The sequence below is a fragment of the Pituophis catenifer genome, unplaced genomic scaffold (assembly GCF_029215685.1).
Source record: "Pituophis catenifer annectens isolate HBS135680 unplaced genomic scaffold, rPitCat1.0.hap2 SCAF_2, whole genome shotgun sequence".
NCBI classification, from domain to species: Eukaryota; Metazoa; Chordata; class Lepidosauria; order Squamata; family Colubridae; genus Pituophis; species Pituophis catenifer.
The window spans coordinates 151,083,530-151,099,210 of NW_027256882.1; the positions used below are offsets into that span (position 1 = coordinate 151,083,530).

A 15,681-nucleotide genomic window follows, 5' to 3' on the forward strand; every position below is an offset into this window, starting at 1 on the left:
CATCCATAACACATGCATATTTACAAATGTTGCATGCATATATTAATTGAATGGGAGAGGAATCTCCAAGAGTGGTTTTAGCTAGAATTGGCAACCTTACATTGATAAGGTCAGAAGCTGGGTATTATCCAGGATTTAGGTCTGTGTGCATGGGGTTTTCTCTTCTTTACCCTTTGTTTTGGGGGAGAATTGTACTGTATTGAATTAATGAACGTCTTTTCAGCTAAGAGGTTTTATACTGAAGAGACATGAACTGCAATAGAAAGGAAAGCTGAAATTTGAGTAAAGCTCCTTATATATCTTAGCACATTTTTCCAAATCCTGCTGTGGTTACGGTCTCAGCTTGTAGTGTTTTCCAAAATACTAAACAATTTCAGAGTACAAAATGCAGATTATGTAAGAGAGAGATTTCTGGCAGTTTCAAATATAAAACTGCAATTCTATTAAGTCAAACAAACCTTTTCAAAGTCTTCACAAACTTGTTTGAAGAATGGAAGAGATGTTTTAGGCTTCTGGAGACAGACTGCTTGCGACCGGCATTCTGCAATTTAACATTATCTGGAGTGTTTAAGGAAAGAAAAGAAGAGAAAATAAAGGAAATTGGCACAGCTTTGCAGCATTGGGTGTATTTTTATTGAGGTGATAGTGGCAACAATAAAGCTATACTTAAATGTAATTGTCCTCATGTTATGACCACAATTGAACCAGGGGTGAGTTCTACTTACCTTTACTACCGGTTCGCAACGGGGCTGCGCATACACGCCTGCTTTGCTCGTGCGTGTGTGCGTTCTTCTGCGCAAGCGCAGAAGCATCTGCGCATGTGCAAAAGCATTTTGAATACATCAGGGTCGGTGGGCGTAGCCTCCCGCCAGTTTTACTGCTGGTTCTATAGAACCAGTGCAAACCGGGGGCAACCCACCACTGAATTGAACCCAAAATTTCCGTTGCTAAGCAAGACTTTTAAGTGAATTTTGCCCCATTTTACAACCTTTCTTGCCACAATTGTTAAGTCAACAACAGTTGTTAAGTTCATGACATGCTTGTTAAGTGAATCTGGCTTTCCCACTGATTTTGCTTGTCAGAAGGTGATCACATGACCCTGAGACACTGCAATCATATGAGTCAGTTGCCAAGCATCTGAAGTTTGAGCACATGACTGTGGGGATGCTGCAATGGTTGTAAGTGTGAAAAATGCTCTTAACTCACTGTTTTTTAGTGCTGTTGTAATTTTGAATGGTCACTAAACGAACTGTTGTAATTCTACGTGGGGCACACATCACGTCAATTAAAAACCATGATCTACAAACACTGGATGGCAGTCAAACATCACGATCCCAACTTTTTAATCTTTATGCATACCGACACCAAACAGCACCAGTTCGACTGGAGCAACACAAAAATCATCGGCCATGCTACCACCCACCACACTCCTGAGTTCATCGAAGCCTGGCACTCCACAAGCAATTCCATCAACAGACACTTTGACCTATAACCAGCTTATAAACCCCTCAGAATCCAAATCAACCACACAGCCAACCAGAGATTGCACCAACCCTCAACCAACCCATGCAAGCTTCCCCCCAACCAGCACTTCACCTCCCAATGACCCTCATCTGATGTCATCTGACCCTCACCTCCCCATCACAAGACTCTCACTGATGACTCACACCTGATGATGACCTTCTACCGCTGCACCATAGAGAGTATTTTAACTTACTGCACCTGTGTATGGTTTGCCACTTGCACAGTGGCAGATAGGACAGCACTCCAAAGGGTTAACATCATTGCCCAGAGGATCATTGGTTGCTCTCTCCCCTCTTTGGAAGAGCTTTATAGCTCCCGCTGCCTTAAGAAAGTTCAAAACATTCTTAAAGATCCATCTCATCCTGGGCACCCTTTTTTTGAACTCTTACCATCTGGCAGATGGTGCAGGATAATAAAAACAAGGACAAATAGGTGAAAAACACCTATTCTATCGCAGGGCAGTAATTATATTGAATTCCACTGTATAGTGCAATATTATTGCAATATTGGTTTTCAATTCAATTGTATAGATTTGTGAAGGATGTGTGTTTCTGTTTTATTTTTATAATTATAATGTACACTGAAGATGGCATTTGATTTTGTTCTATGAGGTGCAATGACAATAAATGTAAACTAAACTGAACAATAAACTAAACCTGATTCCTCATAAGACCCATCACAAGACCTTCACTTGACACACCCACACCTGACCCATCACAAGAGCCATTACTAGACCCTCATTTGACACATCCACACTTGACCCATCACAAGACCCTCACTTGACACACCCATACCTGACCCATCACAAGACTTACTGACCACACGAAGCCCTTATAAACAGAAGAACACTGACATCCCGTAAATTCTGCTGAAGATGTTAGCTAGCCTGGTAATGAAATGCTTGGAAACCAACTCACAAGTTCAAAGAATGAACCTTCACCCTCATTCTATACCTGAGCTATAGATATTTGCCACTGTTGCAAATGAACTGTTGTAAATTGAGGACTACCTGTATATTCCTAATGTTTTTTTTTTTATTCTAAAGTATGGCTTTATACGGTAGTGAGGAAAAGAAGGAAACTGACAGCAAGCACAAAGGGTAATCCAGAAAGAGGATAATTTCCCTCAACATAGCTTTGAGGGGAGATTTTGGTTGAAGAAAATAATGGGAATAAATCCCACCATAATTTATGTTTCTCACTACAAACATCTACATTACAGCTTTAATAAAAGCGAGCCTGCCATAGCTTAACTGTTACTGAGTAGAAATAAAAATATAAAGATATTCAGGCCACCATTTAGGATTCCTAGAAAACACGTTCTGTAAAAATTTTGCGTACTGAAAAAGCAGTCTGAAATATAGTGCAATATCTGCATTTATGGCTGATTGGAAACCCCTTATAGACTTTTTGTACAAAGCAGAAAAAATACATTTAGAATTTGTGGGTTTTGATGATTATTAAAAAAAAGGATAATAGAAAAAAAGAAAGGGTTTTTTTTTGGTAACTATAGAATAAGATAATATTCTAATCACATTTGCTGCAAAGGCAATCGGAAGCCTTTTCCCCCTTCTTTCTATTCCTTTTTATCTTTTCTTTCTGTGTTTTAGTTTTTTCCCCAATTCTTTCTTTTTTTCTTTGTTTACTTTGTTCTGTATTAATTTGTGCTAGTGTTATGTTCCCTTTTAAACTTTTAATAACATTTATAGAAAAAAATGTGCAATGTGGTGCAGGAATCTTTTAAACTCATGGACGATAGAGGACATGGATGGGCTTGGGGAGATCACAGCACTTTTTCCTCTAAAGCCGTTCATGCCAAATTCCAACACACTGAGAATTTATAGCAGTCTCACTTTAGAAGAAATCATTCATGATTAACCCCAGTTTAAAAGACTAAAATCCCCTGTACCCCTGCAGTTCTGGCTTGTTCCCACTCTCCTTTGTTAAGAAAAAATAACTAGAAACAATTAGTTCTTTTTTTAAAATTTATTTACTCCAACAGCTGTTTCGACTGACAAAATAACATCTGCACAAATATTCTGATTAAATTTGAGATGGCTGCTAAGCTTACTCTTGTCACTACAATCTGGCTCCCTATTCCCCTTCTGACTCTAGGCGACAAGAGAAAGATGCAGCCGAACAAGATTCTGTAGAATTCTGAATCTGGTAAAGATCTAAAGTGGTGCCAAAGAATACAAGAGGAGCCTCTCCTCGGTTTAAATGCAGATCTGTTTGTTCAAAATCGGAACAATCAAAACACGTATTATTATTTTGTATTTTGCAGAAGGAGATTAGAATAGAAATTGGTATCCTGGCAGGTTTTTTCATGCTTATTTTTACCTGGGAGACAAGTGACAGTTGAGTCTGTTAACTTCAGAATATTGAGGAAAGACTTATGAGCAGTGGTGAAATTCAGCCGGTTCTATCTGGCTCGGGTGAACTGGTAGCGCCGGCAGCGGGAGGCTCCGCCCACTCGCCCAGACATCATCACGTCCCATTTTTGACCCTCTGTGCATGCAGAGGAGGCACGTGCAAGCTCACATTTGTGAACCAGTAGCAAAGGTAAGTGGATTTCAACCCTGCTTATGAGGAAGCTTCCAATCAGGAATCTCCTTCCTTCGACTTCCAGGGGAGCCATAGTGAATTGAAGACAGCTCTGTGAAAGCACAGCTAATGACTTGGGCAAAGACCAAGAAACCGGGTAGTAGACCAGTTCCTTGGAACCTCTCCAAATAAGGAGAAAATGGGAGATTGCCCACATGTTCTCTGGACAGTTGGTTCTCAAGAGGAAACTGCAAGGCAGGGGTTTTCCATGGCTTTTAGCACTGGGAAGTGACGGGATCAGTTATTTTACTTGCAACCATGGAAGAGAATTTTAACAGACAGTAAGTTTCAAAACTCATTTTTAAATCTTTTTCAGAAATTGCTTATTAACTATTTCTAAGATCTTTGGACTGTCGAGTCTGAAAATGTCGGGTGAGTCTGCCTTCAATCCTGAATGGGAAAAATAATAATCATAAACTAAAAAATGTTAAAGACACTGATTGGTATTTATAAGAAAAAACAAAGATAAGAAATTTTATATTTCAAAAACTGGATACTAGAGGGGACTAAAGTTTTTAGTTAAAGATCTACCTGAATCTGCAAAATGTTGTAAAACATTCTAACAATGAAACTACTGGATGAGATTTTTGAAGAATGGAATTAGAAAATATCAACAATGTTAGTAATGATGTCTTCATCTCTGAATAGACTGTGCCCAGAGGAAGTTATTGAAGAAATGTCACATGTAGAAAAAAATTAGCTGACAAGATACAGATGGCATCAAAAGTGGATTTACAACTGAAGACCAAGAGAATGAATTAGAAAAGAATGTTTTATGGATCTACCAAAGAAACTGACTGAGGCCTTAAAGTTTGGAAAGGAAATATGAATGACAAACCAAGAGAGTGACACTGATAATTTTTTCCTACTGGATACAAAAGAGCTGTTCAAGTCTTAAAGAACTTTGTGTAATGGGATTAAAAAAAATGAAGAAAAATCACATCGTACAACAATATTTGAATGAACTAAAATGATGATTGTTAGAAGCAAAATGAAGGAATATACAGTTGTTTTATTTGATCAAGGTTAAAAAAATAAATTCTTACATCTGGCAACCCTTTATAGACTTCCTATCTGCACCAGGACTGAGAAGATGATGCTTTATGGATTTATTTATACACAAGAGATACACAAGGGATATGGGAGGAAGAGACAAATGTTTGTAACATTGGAGGGAGTGAAGAGTCCCTAAATTTCTTTATATCTGTTATGATGCAGATTGGAAATAATTTCTTTCTATATTTCTTTTCTCTTTATTGTCCCTACAAATGTAGTATCCCTACTTTTCTCTTTCTTGTCTTTTTTTCTTGCATTTTTCTCCTACTTTGTATTCTTCTTTTTTAAAAGCTTATTTTGTATTCCATCCTTCTGAGATGAGTAAAATGAGGACCCAGATCGTTGGGGCAATATGCTGACTTTGTAAACCACTTAGAGAGGGCTGTAAAGCACTGTGAAGCGGTATATAAGTCTAGGTGCTATTGCTATTAGATTTTACTATTATAATAAAAATCCATATGTACAGTATATACCTCCCTCCCTACCTCCCTCTTTATAATGTATTATAGAAAAAACTATGATGCGATTATATCAATATTTAGTCTATTGATATAATTGCAGAGTGGAATTTTTTTTTTTGGTGTAATGCAGGATGCATTTACAAAGGGAAAGTACACCACTTGGTTAATCAAATGATTTGGCTTCACTCCATGAGGGCCTTAATACCATTACTAAAGAACCAAAACACTAGCACTGTCACAGCTATTCCCACCCTGATGATAGGCTTTGTTTTTATAATCTTGAATAAACAGGGGCCAGAAATACTCGAGTGGGATTAAAAAATAATTTGAGATCCACAGGAAGAAACATTGAAAAACCTACCATTTAATTAGCTAATAAATAACATAGTGTGATACTAATTGTATGACAGCAAAGCTGTATCCAAAAGCAAAGCAGCATCAATAAATGATAAGGCAAGTGAGCTATAAAGCCATAAAATGAAGGGGAAAAAAAAAAACTTTCTGCAAATACTTAACATAAGAAAATAAAAAGAGCCTTGCTACTTCAAACAAATTCTTAAATCTCCTTAGGTTTCAGCACTCACCTCTTCCCGATAATCATGTGTGAGATTTTCTCATATGAGATTTCATGTGAGAATGCTCCAATCCTATTAATGTCAATCCATTTTTAAACGAAGGTCTAGGAGTTTTGTGGACATTCTGTAACTTCTGGGTAACATGATTCTGTCTGTTGATCAGTGTAAAGCCTACTAATAAAACATGAGTTCAACAGCATGTTTGGGCACATGAACCTTTGTATAGATATGAGACCTTTCCTCACTGCTACTGTGAAGCACTCTTTCACCACCCTAGGAAACTATACCAACATGCAGTTTGCCATTCCCATTATCCATCTTGCCTTGATTGCTTCTCTTCCTAGCCATCCGATTTCAGAATAACGGAGTTGAAAGGGGCCCTGGAGGTTTTCTAGTCCTACCCCCTGCTCAAGGAGGAGACCCTATACAATTTGTCCAGTCTCTTCTTAAAAGCCTCCAGTGATACAGCACCCACAACTTCTGAAGGCAAGCCATTTAACTGGTTAATTGTTCTTACTGTTAGGAAATTTCTCTTTAGTGCTAGCTTGCTTCTCTCTTTAATTAGTTTCCATCCATTGTTTCTTCTCTGGCTTTCTGGTGCTTTGGAAAATAGGTTTTCTCCAACTTGATGAGCAAAGAAATGTATACATCTCATGCAACCGCCTGGTACATTGACTCAATGCTCTCACTCAAAGGCAGGCAATGAGATGAAAGCAAATCTGTAAGGACAAAGCGGAAAAAAGATGTTGCCAAGACATGTTTCTACAGCATTGTGATTATGTGTAAATGCGAAAAGGTTAATTGAGAAGCATAGTCTTTCTGATGTTGATGATTATGTATAGTCATCCAACAGTATTATCTTAAACGGTTGTCCTCCAACAGTAAAAAATGATGATGGGATACCAGCCAGCATTTAAATTTTTATGGAAAGACACAAGGCATAAATCTGTTCTGTACTGAGTAGTTAAACTGTTTGGCAGGTGACATTAAAACAAATCTTCATTATGTCACTAAATAAAAGCAAATATAACTGACATGGTGGATGAGGAGAGGAGAAATTAGGAAGGATTTCTAATGGATAAAGAAGAAGTTATTATTTGCCTGCACTGTGAGTTTGAAGTATCTTTCATTGCTACCAAATCTACAGAAGATGGATCAAACACAATTGCAGCACACCTACAAAAGTAGATGGCATGCACTTAACTTTATTAGTGTTTAGGAAAAAAGAATGAAATTGCTACAGGATTACACTATAGGCCACCCAACCAAGCAGAAGAAATAAACTAACCTTTTGCTAATCAATTAACAAATGTATATAGGAAACACACCACAGTAATAATGGGAGACTTTAACTATGCTAATATCAACTGGGAGACAAACTCTGCAGCAAGTGGGAGATCAAACAGATTCCTAATCAACCTAGCTGACAACTTTGCCATCCAAAAGGTAGAGGAGGGAACTAGAGGAAAAGTTATACTGGGTCTAATTCTTACTAATAAAGAAAAAGTGATAGAGAGAGTTGAAGTTGTTGGAACCTTGGGGGAGAGTGATCAAGTCATATTGGAATTCAATATAAAGCAAACACAAGCAATAGAACATAATCCAATCAGTGTCTTTAACTTTAAAAGAGCTGATTGTAACAAACTCAGAGAAAGCCTAGGAAAGATTTCATGGATGAAAACCCTAAAGGGAAAAACACTTCAAGAAGCATGTGAAACTCTGAAAAATATGATCATAAAAGTGGTCCAGTGGTCCAGCATAAAACCACTGAAAAAGAAAATTTAAAAAAAACATGTGTGCCCTTATTTAGAAACTCTGGTCCAGTCTGGGGCCATCTGAAGACATTCCCAAGTATTCATGCTTCATTGCATTATTTGGAAAATGCAAATTTATTTATTTATTTATTTATTTATTTATTTATTTATTGGTTCGATTTATATGCCGCCCTTCTCCGGAGACTCAGGGTGGCTTACAATGCGTTAAGCAATAGCCTTCATACTTTTGTATATACCTGCCTAGTAGGGCTTTTGGCCCCCTTTAAGCGGTGTTTTTTTTAATACAAAGTCATCTTATTGCCCCCACAATCTGGGTCCTCATTTTACCTACCTCGAAAGGATGGAAGGCTGAGTCAACCTTGAGCCTGGTGAGATTTGAACTTGCAGTAATTGCAGGCAGCTGGTGCTATTTAACAGTATTTTAGTCTGCTGCGCCACTAAGGCTCACAACAAATAGATTTTCTATTAAAATGCAATTAATTTCTTTACTATTTTCAAAAATATTTTTAATAATCCATAAAAATCAAAACAGCCAGTTTGGTACACCAGCCACCTGGTACACTAGTTAATGCACCAGCCTAAAAACAGATATTTTGATGGATTATCTATGTATCTTTAAAGTTTGTGTAGTGGTTGAGGCTAGAAACCAGAAGACCATGAATTCTAGTTTCACCTTAGGCATGAAGCCAGCTGGGTGATCTTGGACCCATCAGTCTATTTCAGCCTAAAGAAGCAGACGATAGCAAAGCATTTCTGAAATCTTTCCAAGAAAACTGCAGCGACTTGAATGTTTAAGCAGTTGCCAGGAGGCAACCATGATTCAAAGCCACAAAAACTAACAAATACTTTTTAAAAGTTATAGGTAAGTAGAGATACATTAATGAATGTTTTCATAGCTGGAAAACAAGTAGATCTCTTGCACTTAGAACAATTTAAAGCAACCCAGGTATTTCTCTTGTTCTTATCCTGGAAAGATAAGAACATTCAGCTGGAGAAGACACTAAATGACATTACATTGTTAGATAGCTGTATAACATAATCAACATACAAAATTGTGGTTTCTAGAAAAATTGTTAGATTACTTTAGGCATAAAGATAATGGGAAAATGTGTAACTTATAGTCAAGAGCAAAAATCCCTAACCATTGGCTACTTTTAAGCAAACAGAGAAAAGATTCAAAGTTACTTTCAAATGTATAAGAGAACTTGACTGCCATGGAAACTGCCTCTCGGCATTTCTTGAATTTCTCATTTAGACATAGCACCAGAATAATTTATATCTAGAGGGCCATATCTTAAGGTAAACATCTATATCAAGGCATTTAAAGAATGAACTTTATAGTTGAAAGTGCTAACGAGATTGGATGGTCCAGGTATTGGAAAGCTGAAACTGGTCACAATTCCTTGTACTTGGTAGAAAATCCGGGACTGATTATGAAATTAACTGCCAACATGATTGAGGAATAAAAGTCAATTGCGAATAAAAGTGCTCATGCCTTCTATTTACAGGTTCACTGAAATTCCTAGCTTTTCTGAACTGGCACAGAAGTGAGAAATCTTTGTGCAATCAAAAATCCACATTCCAAGAGAGCTTCCGGTGGCTCCGCAGACGTCGAGGACGGTCTCCATAGACCGCCAGCCACCCGATCTGTTAAAACCGCCCTGACAGCGCTAAACAGCTGTCCGGCGGTTTGAAAAAACTCTCCTTCGGGCAAAGAAGGAGAGGAGAGCCGGAGGGGGTGGGTAGAGCTCCCCGAAAGTCACTGGATTAATTCCAGGGACTCGGAGGGTGAGAGCTCCCCAGTTCACCCCTCCCATCGCTCCGGATCGCTGGTGCCTCTGTCTTCAGAGCAAGACGTCTGCGTCCAATTCTGCCGGCAAACAGTGAGTTTTAATGATTTTCAACAAGGCAGACAGAGCGGAAGCAAGAGTGCAAGCTTTTTAAGAGAAACAGAACTTAACTCTGTGAATACATTGTTGCAAACGGAGCTCTCTGGAGCTGGAGGCTGGGAGGAAGCCTTTGTTATGGGCGGAAGGGAAAGTGAAAGTTAAAAGGAAACTGCTTGTTAATAGCCCTCTGCCTGAAGAGAAAACTACTGGGTTTTGAGTATAGTTTGAAGAGAGGATTGTTTATTTTGGAAAAACTTTGGAATATACTTTCTAAGACTGTTTACAAGATTTTCTGGCTGTAAAAGGAAAACTTTTCTTTAAATAAAATGGCTGCTAAACAACTAAAGCCACCAACTTCTAAAGGGGGAGGAGGTTCCCCTGTAGTGACTCAAAAACAACAACTTCCGGCTGATACACAGTCACAAGACCTTAAAGAATTTATAATGGGTGCCCTGAATAATCAGACAGAAATGATGAAAGGATTTTCAGAGGAGTTAAAGAAACTTACAAGTGTGGTGGAGGAAAAACATGATGAAATAAGAGATGACATTGTTTATGCAGTTTCAGGATTGGCTACTCACATGTTAAAGATTGAGGAGAGAGTGCGGGAAATTGATGATGCTAACTTGGAGATTGCAACTAAACTGGGAGAGGTTATGATACAGACAGAGAAAGTGGATGACGAGATGGTTATGTTACAGTACAGGTCAATGGAATTTGCCCTGAGGCTGAGAGGTTTGAAAGAAAAGAGTGGTGAAAATTTAAAAGATGTTTGCTCCAATGCTTTAGCAGAGCTGATTCCAGAAAGGCCAGAAGATGTGGCAATTCAAATGGACAAAATTTACAGGGTCAATTCCTGGCTGGCAAAACAAAAGCAGTTACCAAGAGATGTGGTGATCTATTTTACAACAAGGAGAGTTAGAAATGACATTTTGCAAGCGTCTTATAGAAATAAGATTAAAGTGGAAGGACAAGAGCTGGTGGTCCTGAAAGAGCTTCCTCCTAAAATGTTAAGGGATAGAAAGCAGTTTGGCTTTTTGGTGAATGAACTAAGAAACCAGCAAATTCAGTACAGATGGGATGTCCCATTTGGGATAATAGTGCCATACGCTGGGCAAAGACATCGTTTAAACACAGTTGGAAAAGCAAAAGATTTTTATGCCAATGTTTTAAAGGCTGGAAGGCCACCCTCACCAGGGGGTGCTAGAAAGCAATTGGAAATTACTCAACAAGAGAAAGATGGAGGGCAACCACAAACCTATGCTCAAGTATTAGCTGGAGGAGCTATTCTGGAAGAAGATCCATTACTGACTGGGGGTCCACCACCAACCTTGGAGTCATTAACGATGATTCAGCTGCCAAAAGATCAACGACTGACAAGGGCTACCTATAAACAACATATGGCACAACAGCCTCAAGATCCAACTCAACAAGCCCAAAAAACGCAAGCAGTGGGAGGAGCTAGGCCGAAGTCTAAAATGGCGGAGGAGGTTCAGCTGATGCTCTCAAAGCTTGGAACGCCCAGAGATGGCAAATAAATTTCTATCTTGGAATGTTAACGGTTTAAATTCTCCACAAAAAAGAAAGAAAATATTTCATTATTTGAAGCAATTTCAGAACGATGTTATTTGTTTGCAAGAAACGCATATTAAATCTTCAGATCAAAAGTACTTGATAAATTCGAAATTAGGTACACATTTTGTGGCATCAGCACCAGAAAAGAAAAACGGCCTAGTAATATATGTTAAAAGAGGCTTAGTGGCCAATTTAATTGAGGCTGATACTCAAGGTAGATATATCGCAATTGAATTAACAACACAGAGTGGGAAGCTGCTTGTAATCAGAGTATATGCACCTAATCAACAACAAGATAAATTTTACAAACTTTTACATACCAAAATACTACAATGGGACTATAGATCCTTATTTTTAATGGGTGATTGGAATGGGGTATTAGATACCCAGAAAGATAAAAAAAGTCTTTCCAAGATCTCCATGCGTGCTAAGTTGCCTAAATCTTTTTTTGATATTTTGGAGGATATGGAGCTTAGAGACATTTGGAGAGAAAGGAACGTATTGGAGAGCGATTTTACTTTTTTCTCAGATAGGCACCAATCTTTTTCGAGGATTGATTTTATATTAACTACAAACGATCTTTTTTCTAGGGTGAAGAGTACGAAGATATGTCCAAGAACTTTAACTGATCATAGCCCGGTTTGGGTGGAACTAGAGCAGGAGAGAGGGGAAAGGAGGTCTTGGAGGCTAAATGAGAATTTATTCAGATATGAAGACAATTTGTGTGAGCTTAAAAAACAAATGAAAGAATTTTTTATTAATAATATGAACAAAGGAACTTCGATGGAGATGGTATGGGATGCGTGTAAGGCTTATATGAGAGGAACATTAATCTTTTTGAATAATAAACATAGATTAAAACAACAAAATAGACGGAAAGAGATAGAGGAGGAAATTAAAAAGAAAGAACAATTGCTTATAATTAATCCGGGAGATAAAAAGGCAAAAGATATGATTAATATTTTAAGAGAGCAATTTAATATGTTAATGGCGGGGCAAGTAGCAACTAGCATACAATATGCCAGACATAACACATTTTGTAATGCTAATAAACCTGGGAGATGGTTGGCTTACACGATGAGGAAAAAACAGAAATCACGTATTATAGATAAAATAGAATTTAGAGGTAAAGAGATTTATCAACAGAATTTAATAAAAAAGGCTTTTTTGGAGTTTTATACAAAATTATATGCTAAAGATGCAATTCAAGATGTTGATATTGATAGATATCTAAAGATGGAGATTCCTGAATTAACGTTGGAACAGAGAGATAGATTGAATCAGCCAATAACTTCTGAGGAAATTGTTGGAGCAATTAAACAATTAAAAATAGGTAAGGCTCTGGGAACAGATGGACTAACAGCTGTCTATTATAAACAGTTACAATCCGAAATGTTAGAACCACTAAAAATTTTATTTAATAAAATACAATTAGGAGGAGGAGTACCACCTTCTTGGAAAACAGCCTTTGTTTCACTAATTCCAAAGGAGGACCGAAATTCCATTAAACCGGAGAATTTCAGGCCAATTTCACTTTTGAATACTGATTATAAGATTTTTGCTAAAATATTAGCTAATAGACTAATGCCAGTTATGCAACAAATAATTCACAATGATCAATCAGGGTTTATAAAAGGTAGACAAATGAGATATAATGTCAGACAAATTGTAAACTTATTGGAATATTTGGAAAAAAATAATCAAGTCCCTGCAGCGTTTATATTCTTGGATGCGGAGAAGGCATTTGATCGTTTGAACTGGCAATTTTTGTTTAAAATAATAGAGAAAATGCACTTTGGGGAATATTTTACACAATCAATTAGAGCGATATACCAGCAGCAATCAGCACAAATCATAGTTAATGGAGGTTTAACAGAGGCTTTTAAAATTGAGAAAGGAACAAGACAGGGGTGTCCTCTGTCCCCACTATTATTTATTTTGACTTTGGAGGTATTACTGAATAAGATACGTGATTCACAAAAATTGAAGGGTATTGTAATTAGACAACAAGATTACAGATTAAGAGCCTTTGCAGATGATTTGGTTATTACCTTATCTCAACCTATAGAGTCGGCTCCATACATATTGGATATAATTAATCAATATGGGAAAGTATCAGGATTTAAAGTTAATTCACATAAGACAAAGATGATAGTTAAAAATATGACTACATTTGAAAGAGACAAATTAGCAAGATTAACAGATTTTGAAATAGTTAAAAAGGTTAAATATCTAGGGGTATATATAGCAGCTTCAAATACAAAATTATACAAAAACAATTATGAGGTACTTTGGCAGAAGGTACAGAAGGATATGGAAAATTGGAAAAAATTACAGTTGTCTTTATTGGGAAGAATTGCAGCAATTAAAATGAATGTTTTACCTAGATTTTTATTTCTGTTCCAAATGATACCTGTGCTTAAGAAAGATGAAAATCTGAGAGAATGGCAGAAAGGTGTTAATACTTTTATTTGGGCTGGGAAAAAACCCAGAATAAAAATGAAAATTATATAAGATACATGTGAAAGAGGGGGTCTCAAAATGCCTAATTTAAGATTATATTATGAAGCAGCGGTTTTATCACAAATCAGTGATTGGTTTAATTTAACTGAAGGGAGAATTTTGAATTTAGAAGGTTATGATTTGTTATATGGATGGCATGCCTATTTGCTATATGACAAAAAAGTGGATAAAGTATTTAAGGTTCATATATTAAGAAATGCTTTGTTAAGGGTTTGGAAAAAATATCAATATAAGTTAAATTATAAGATACCTTTATGGGCAAATCCTAGACATGCAATAGAAAATATAAGTATAGAACAAAAACAGGAGGTGATTACTTATAAAGAGCTTCTTATTATGGAAAGGGGGGTAATGTATTTGAAATCTTTAGATATACTGAGAGAAGAAGGTATAATTTATACATGGTTTCAGTATGGTCAACTTCAAGCTAGATGGAAGGAAGATCAAAAAATTGGCTTTGTGCAAAATGAGGAGAATTTGGTAAAACAAATTAGAGATCAAAAACAAATGCATATTAAAAGGTTGTATAATGCTTTATTGGAAATAGATTCTGAGACGGAATTGGTTAAAGACTGTATGATTAAATGGGCACAAAATTTTCAAGAGCCAGTAATGATGGAAACTTGGGAAAAGATTTGGATTAGAAATGTGAAATTTACACAAGCACAAAATTTAAGAGAAAATTTTTATAAAATGTTTTATAGATGGCATTTAGATCCTAAAAAATTATCATGTATGTATTCTAATGTGCAAGCTAAATGTTGGAGATGTGACTGTGATGATGCAACTTATTATCATATATGGTGGACTTGTAGAAAAATCAAAGCATTTTGGATAAAGATTTGGTGGGTGATGCAGAATATTTTTAAAAAGAGACTGAAATTTACTCCACAGTTGTTCTTACTGGGTATAACTACGGACTGTACAGTTGCAGAGACTAAATTGATTTTGAACTTGATAACAGCAGCAAGATTGTTGGTAGCACAATACTGGAAGAAGGACTTTTTGCCTACTATTGATGACTGGATATTGAAAGTAACTAATTTAGCTGAAATGGCTAAAATTTCAGCATATCTGAAGGATCACACACAAGAAAGGTACATACAGGACTGGAGAAGATGGATTGATTATATACAAAATAAGTATCAGACCAAAAAATATCAAATAGCTTATGAATGATTTTTTTTATTTGTATAAGCGTTATATAAGTGACATTAGAAGTATTATGTTTAAGAAATAGGATTTTATATATGGGGGGTTAAGAATTTTTTTTTATAGGGATGTTAGTTTAATGATTGGTTATGCAATTTAGATTATTGTTAAAGATCAATAGAAATACCTTGTGTTCTGCTCTGGGAAGTCGGGGAGGGGGAGGGGGGGTTGTGGGGGGTTGTGGGGAAAATATGTTTGTTTTTAAAACTTTTTCAATTAAAAAAAAAAAAAATCCACATTCCCACATGAGAAAGTGACCGGGCTTGCATGCTGCCCATGGAACAAGATCAAAAATCCAGAATGGGCATATCCAAAGAAAGAACTGAGTGGCAATGCCCATTTCTTTTTTTTTTCTCTTATTTTTATTTATTCCTTGAGTTCTCATTCATTCATTGTCTCTGGCACATACAGCCACGCGCATTCATCCCCACACAGCCTGTCTCCAAAAAGCAGCAGGGAAGAAACCATTCTGACCAAATCCCCCTCGC

General features: G+C 36.8%; 1 protein-coding gene across 1 annotated transcript in view; it reads right to left on the bottom strand.

Annotated features, from left to right (window-relative positions):
• ANKFN1 (ankyrin repeat and fibronectin type III domain containing 1) overlaps positions 1-15,681 on the bottom strand; it is a 129,550-nt gene that overhangs the window by 44,216 nt on the left and 69,653 nt on the right. The window contains exon 8 of the mRNA XM_070934819.1: positions 459-558. Coding sequence (XP_070790920.1) covers positions 459-558 — 100 coding nt within the window. The remainder of the gene's footprint in view (positions 1-458; positions 559-15,681) is intronic.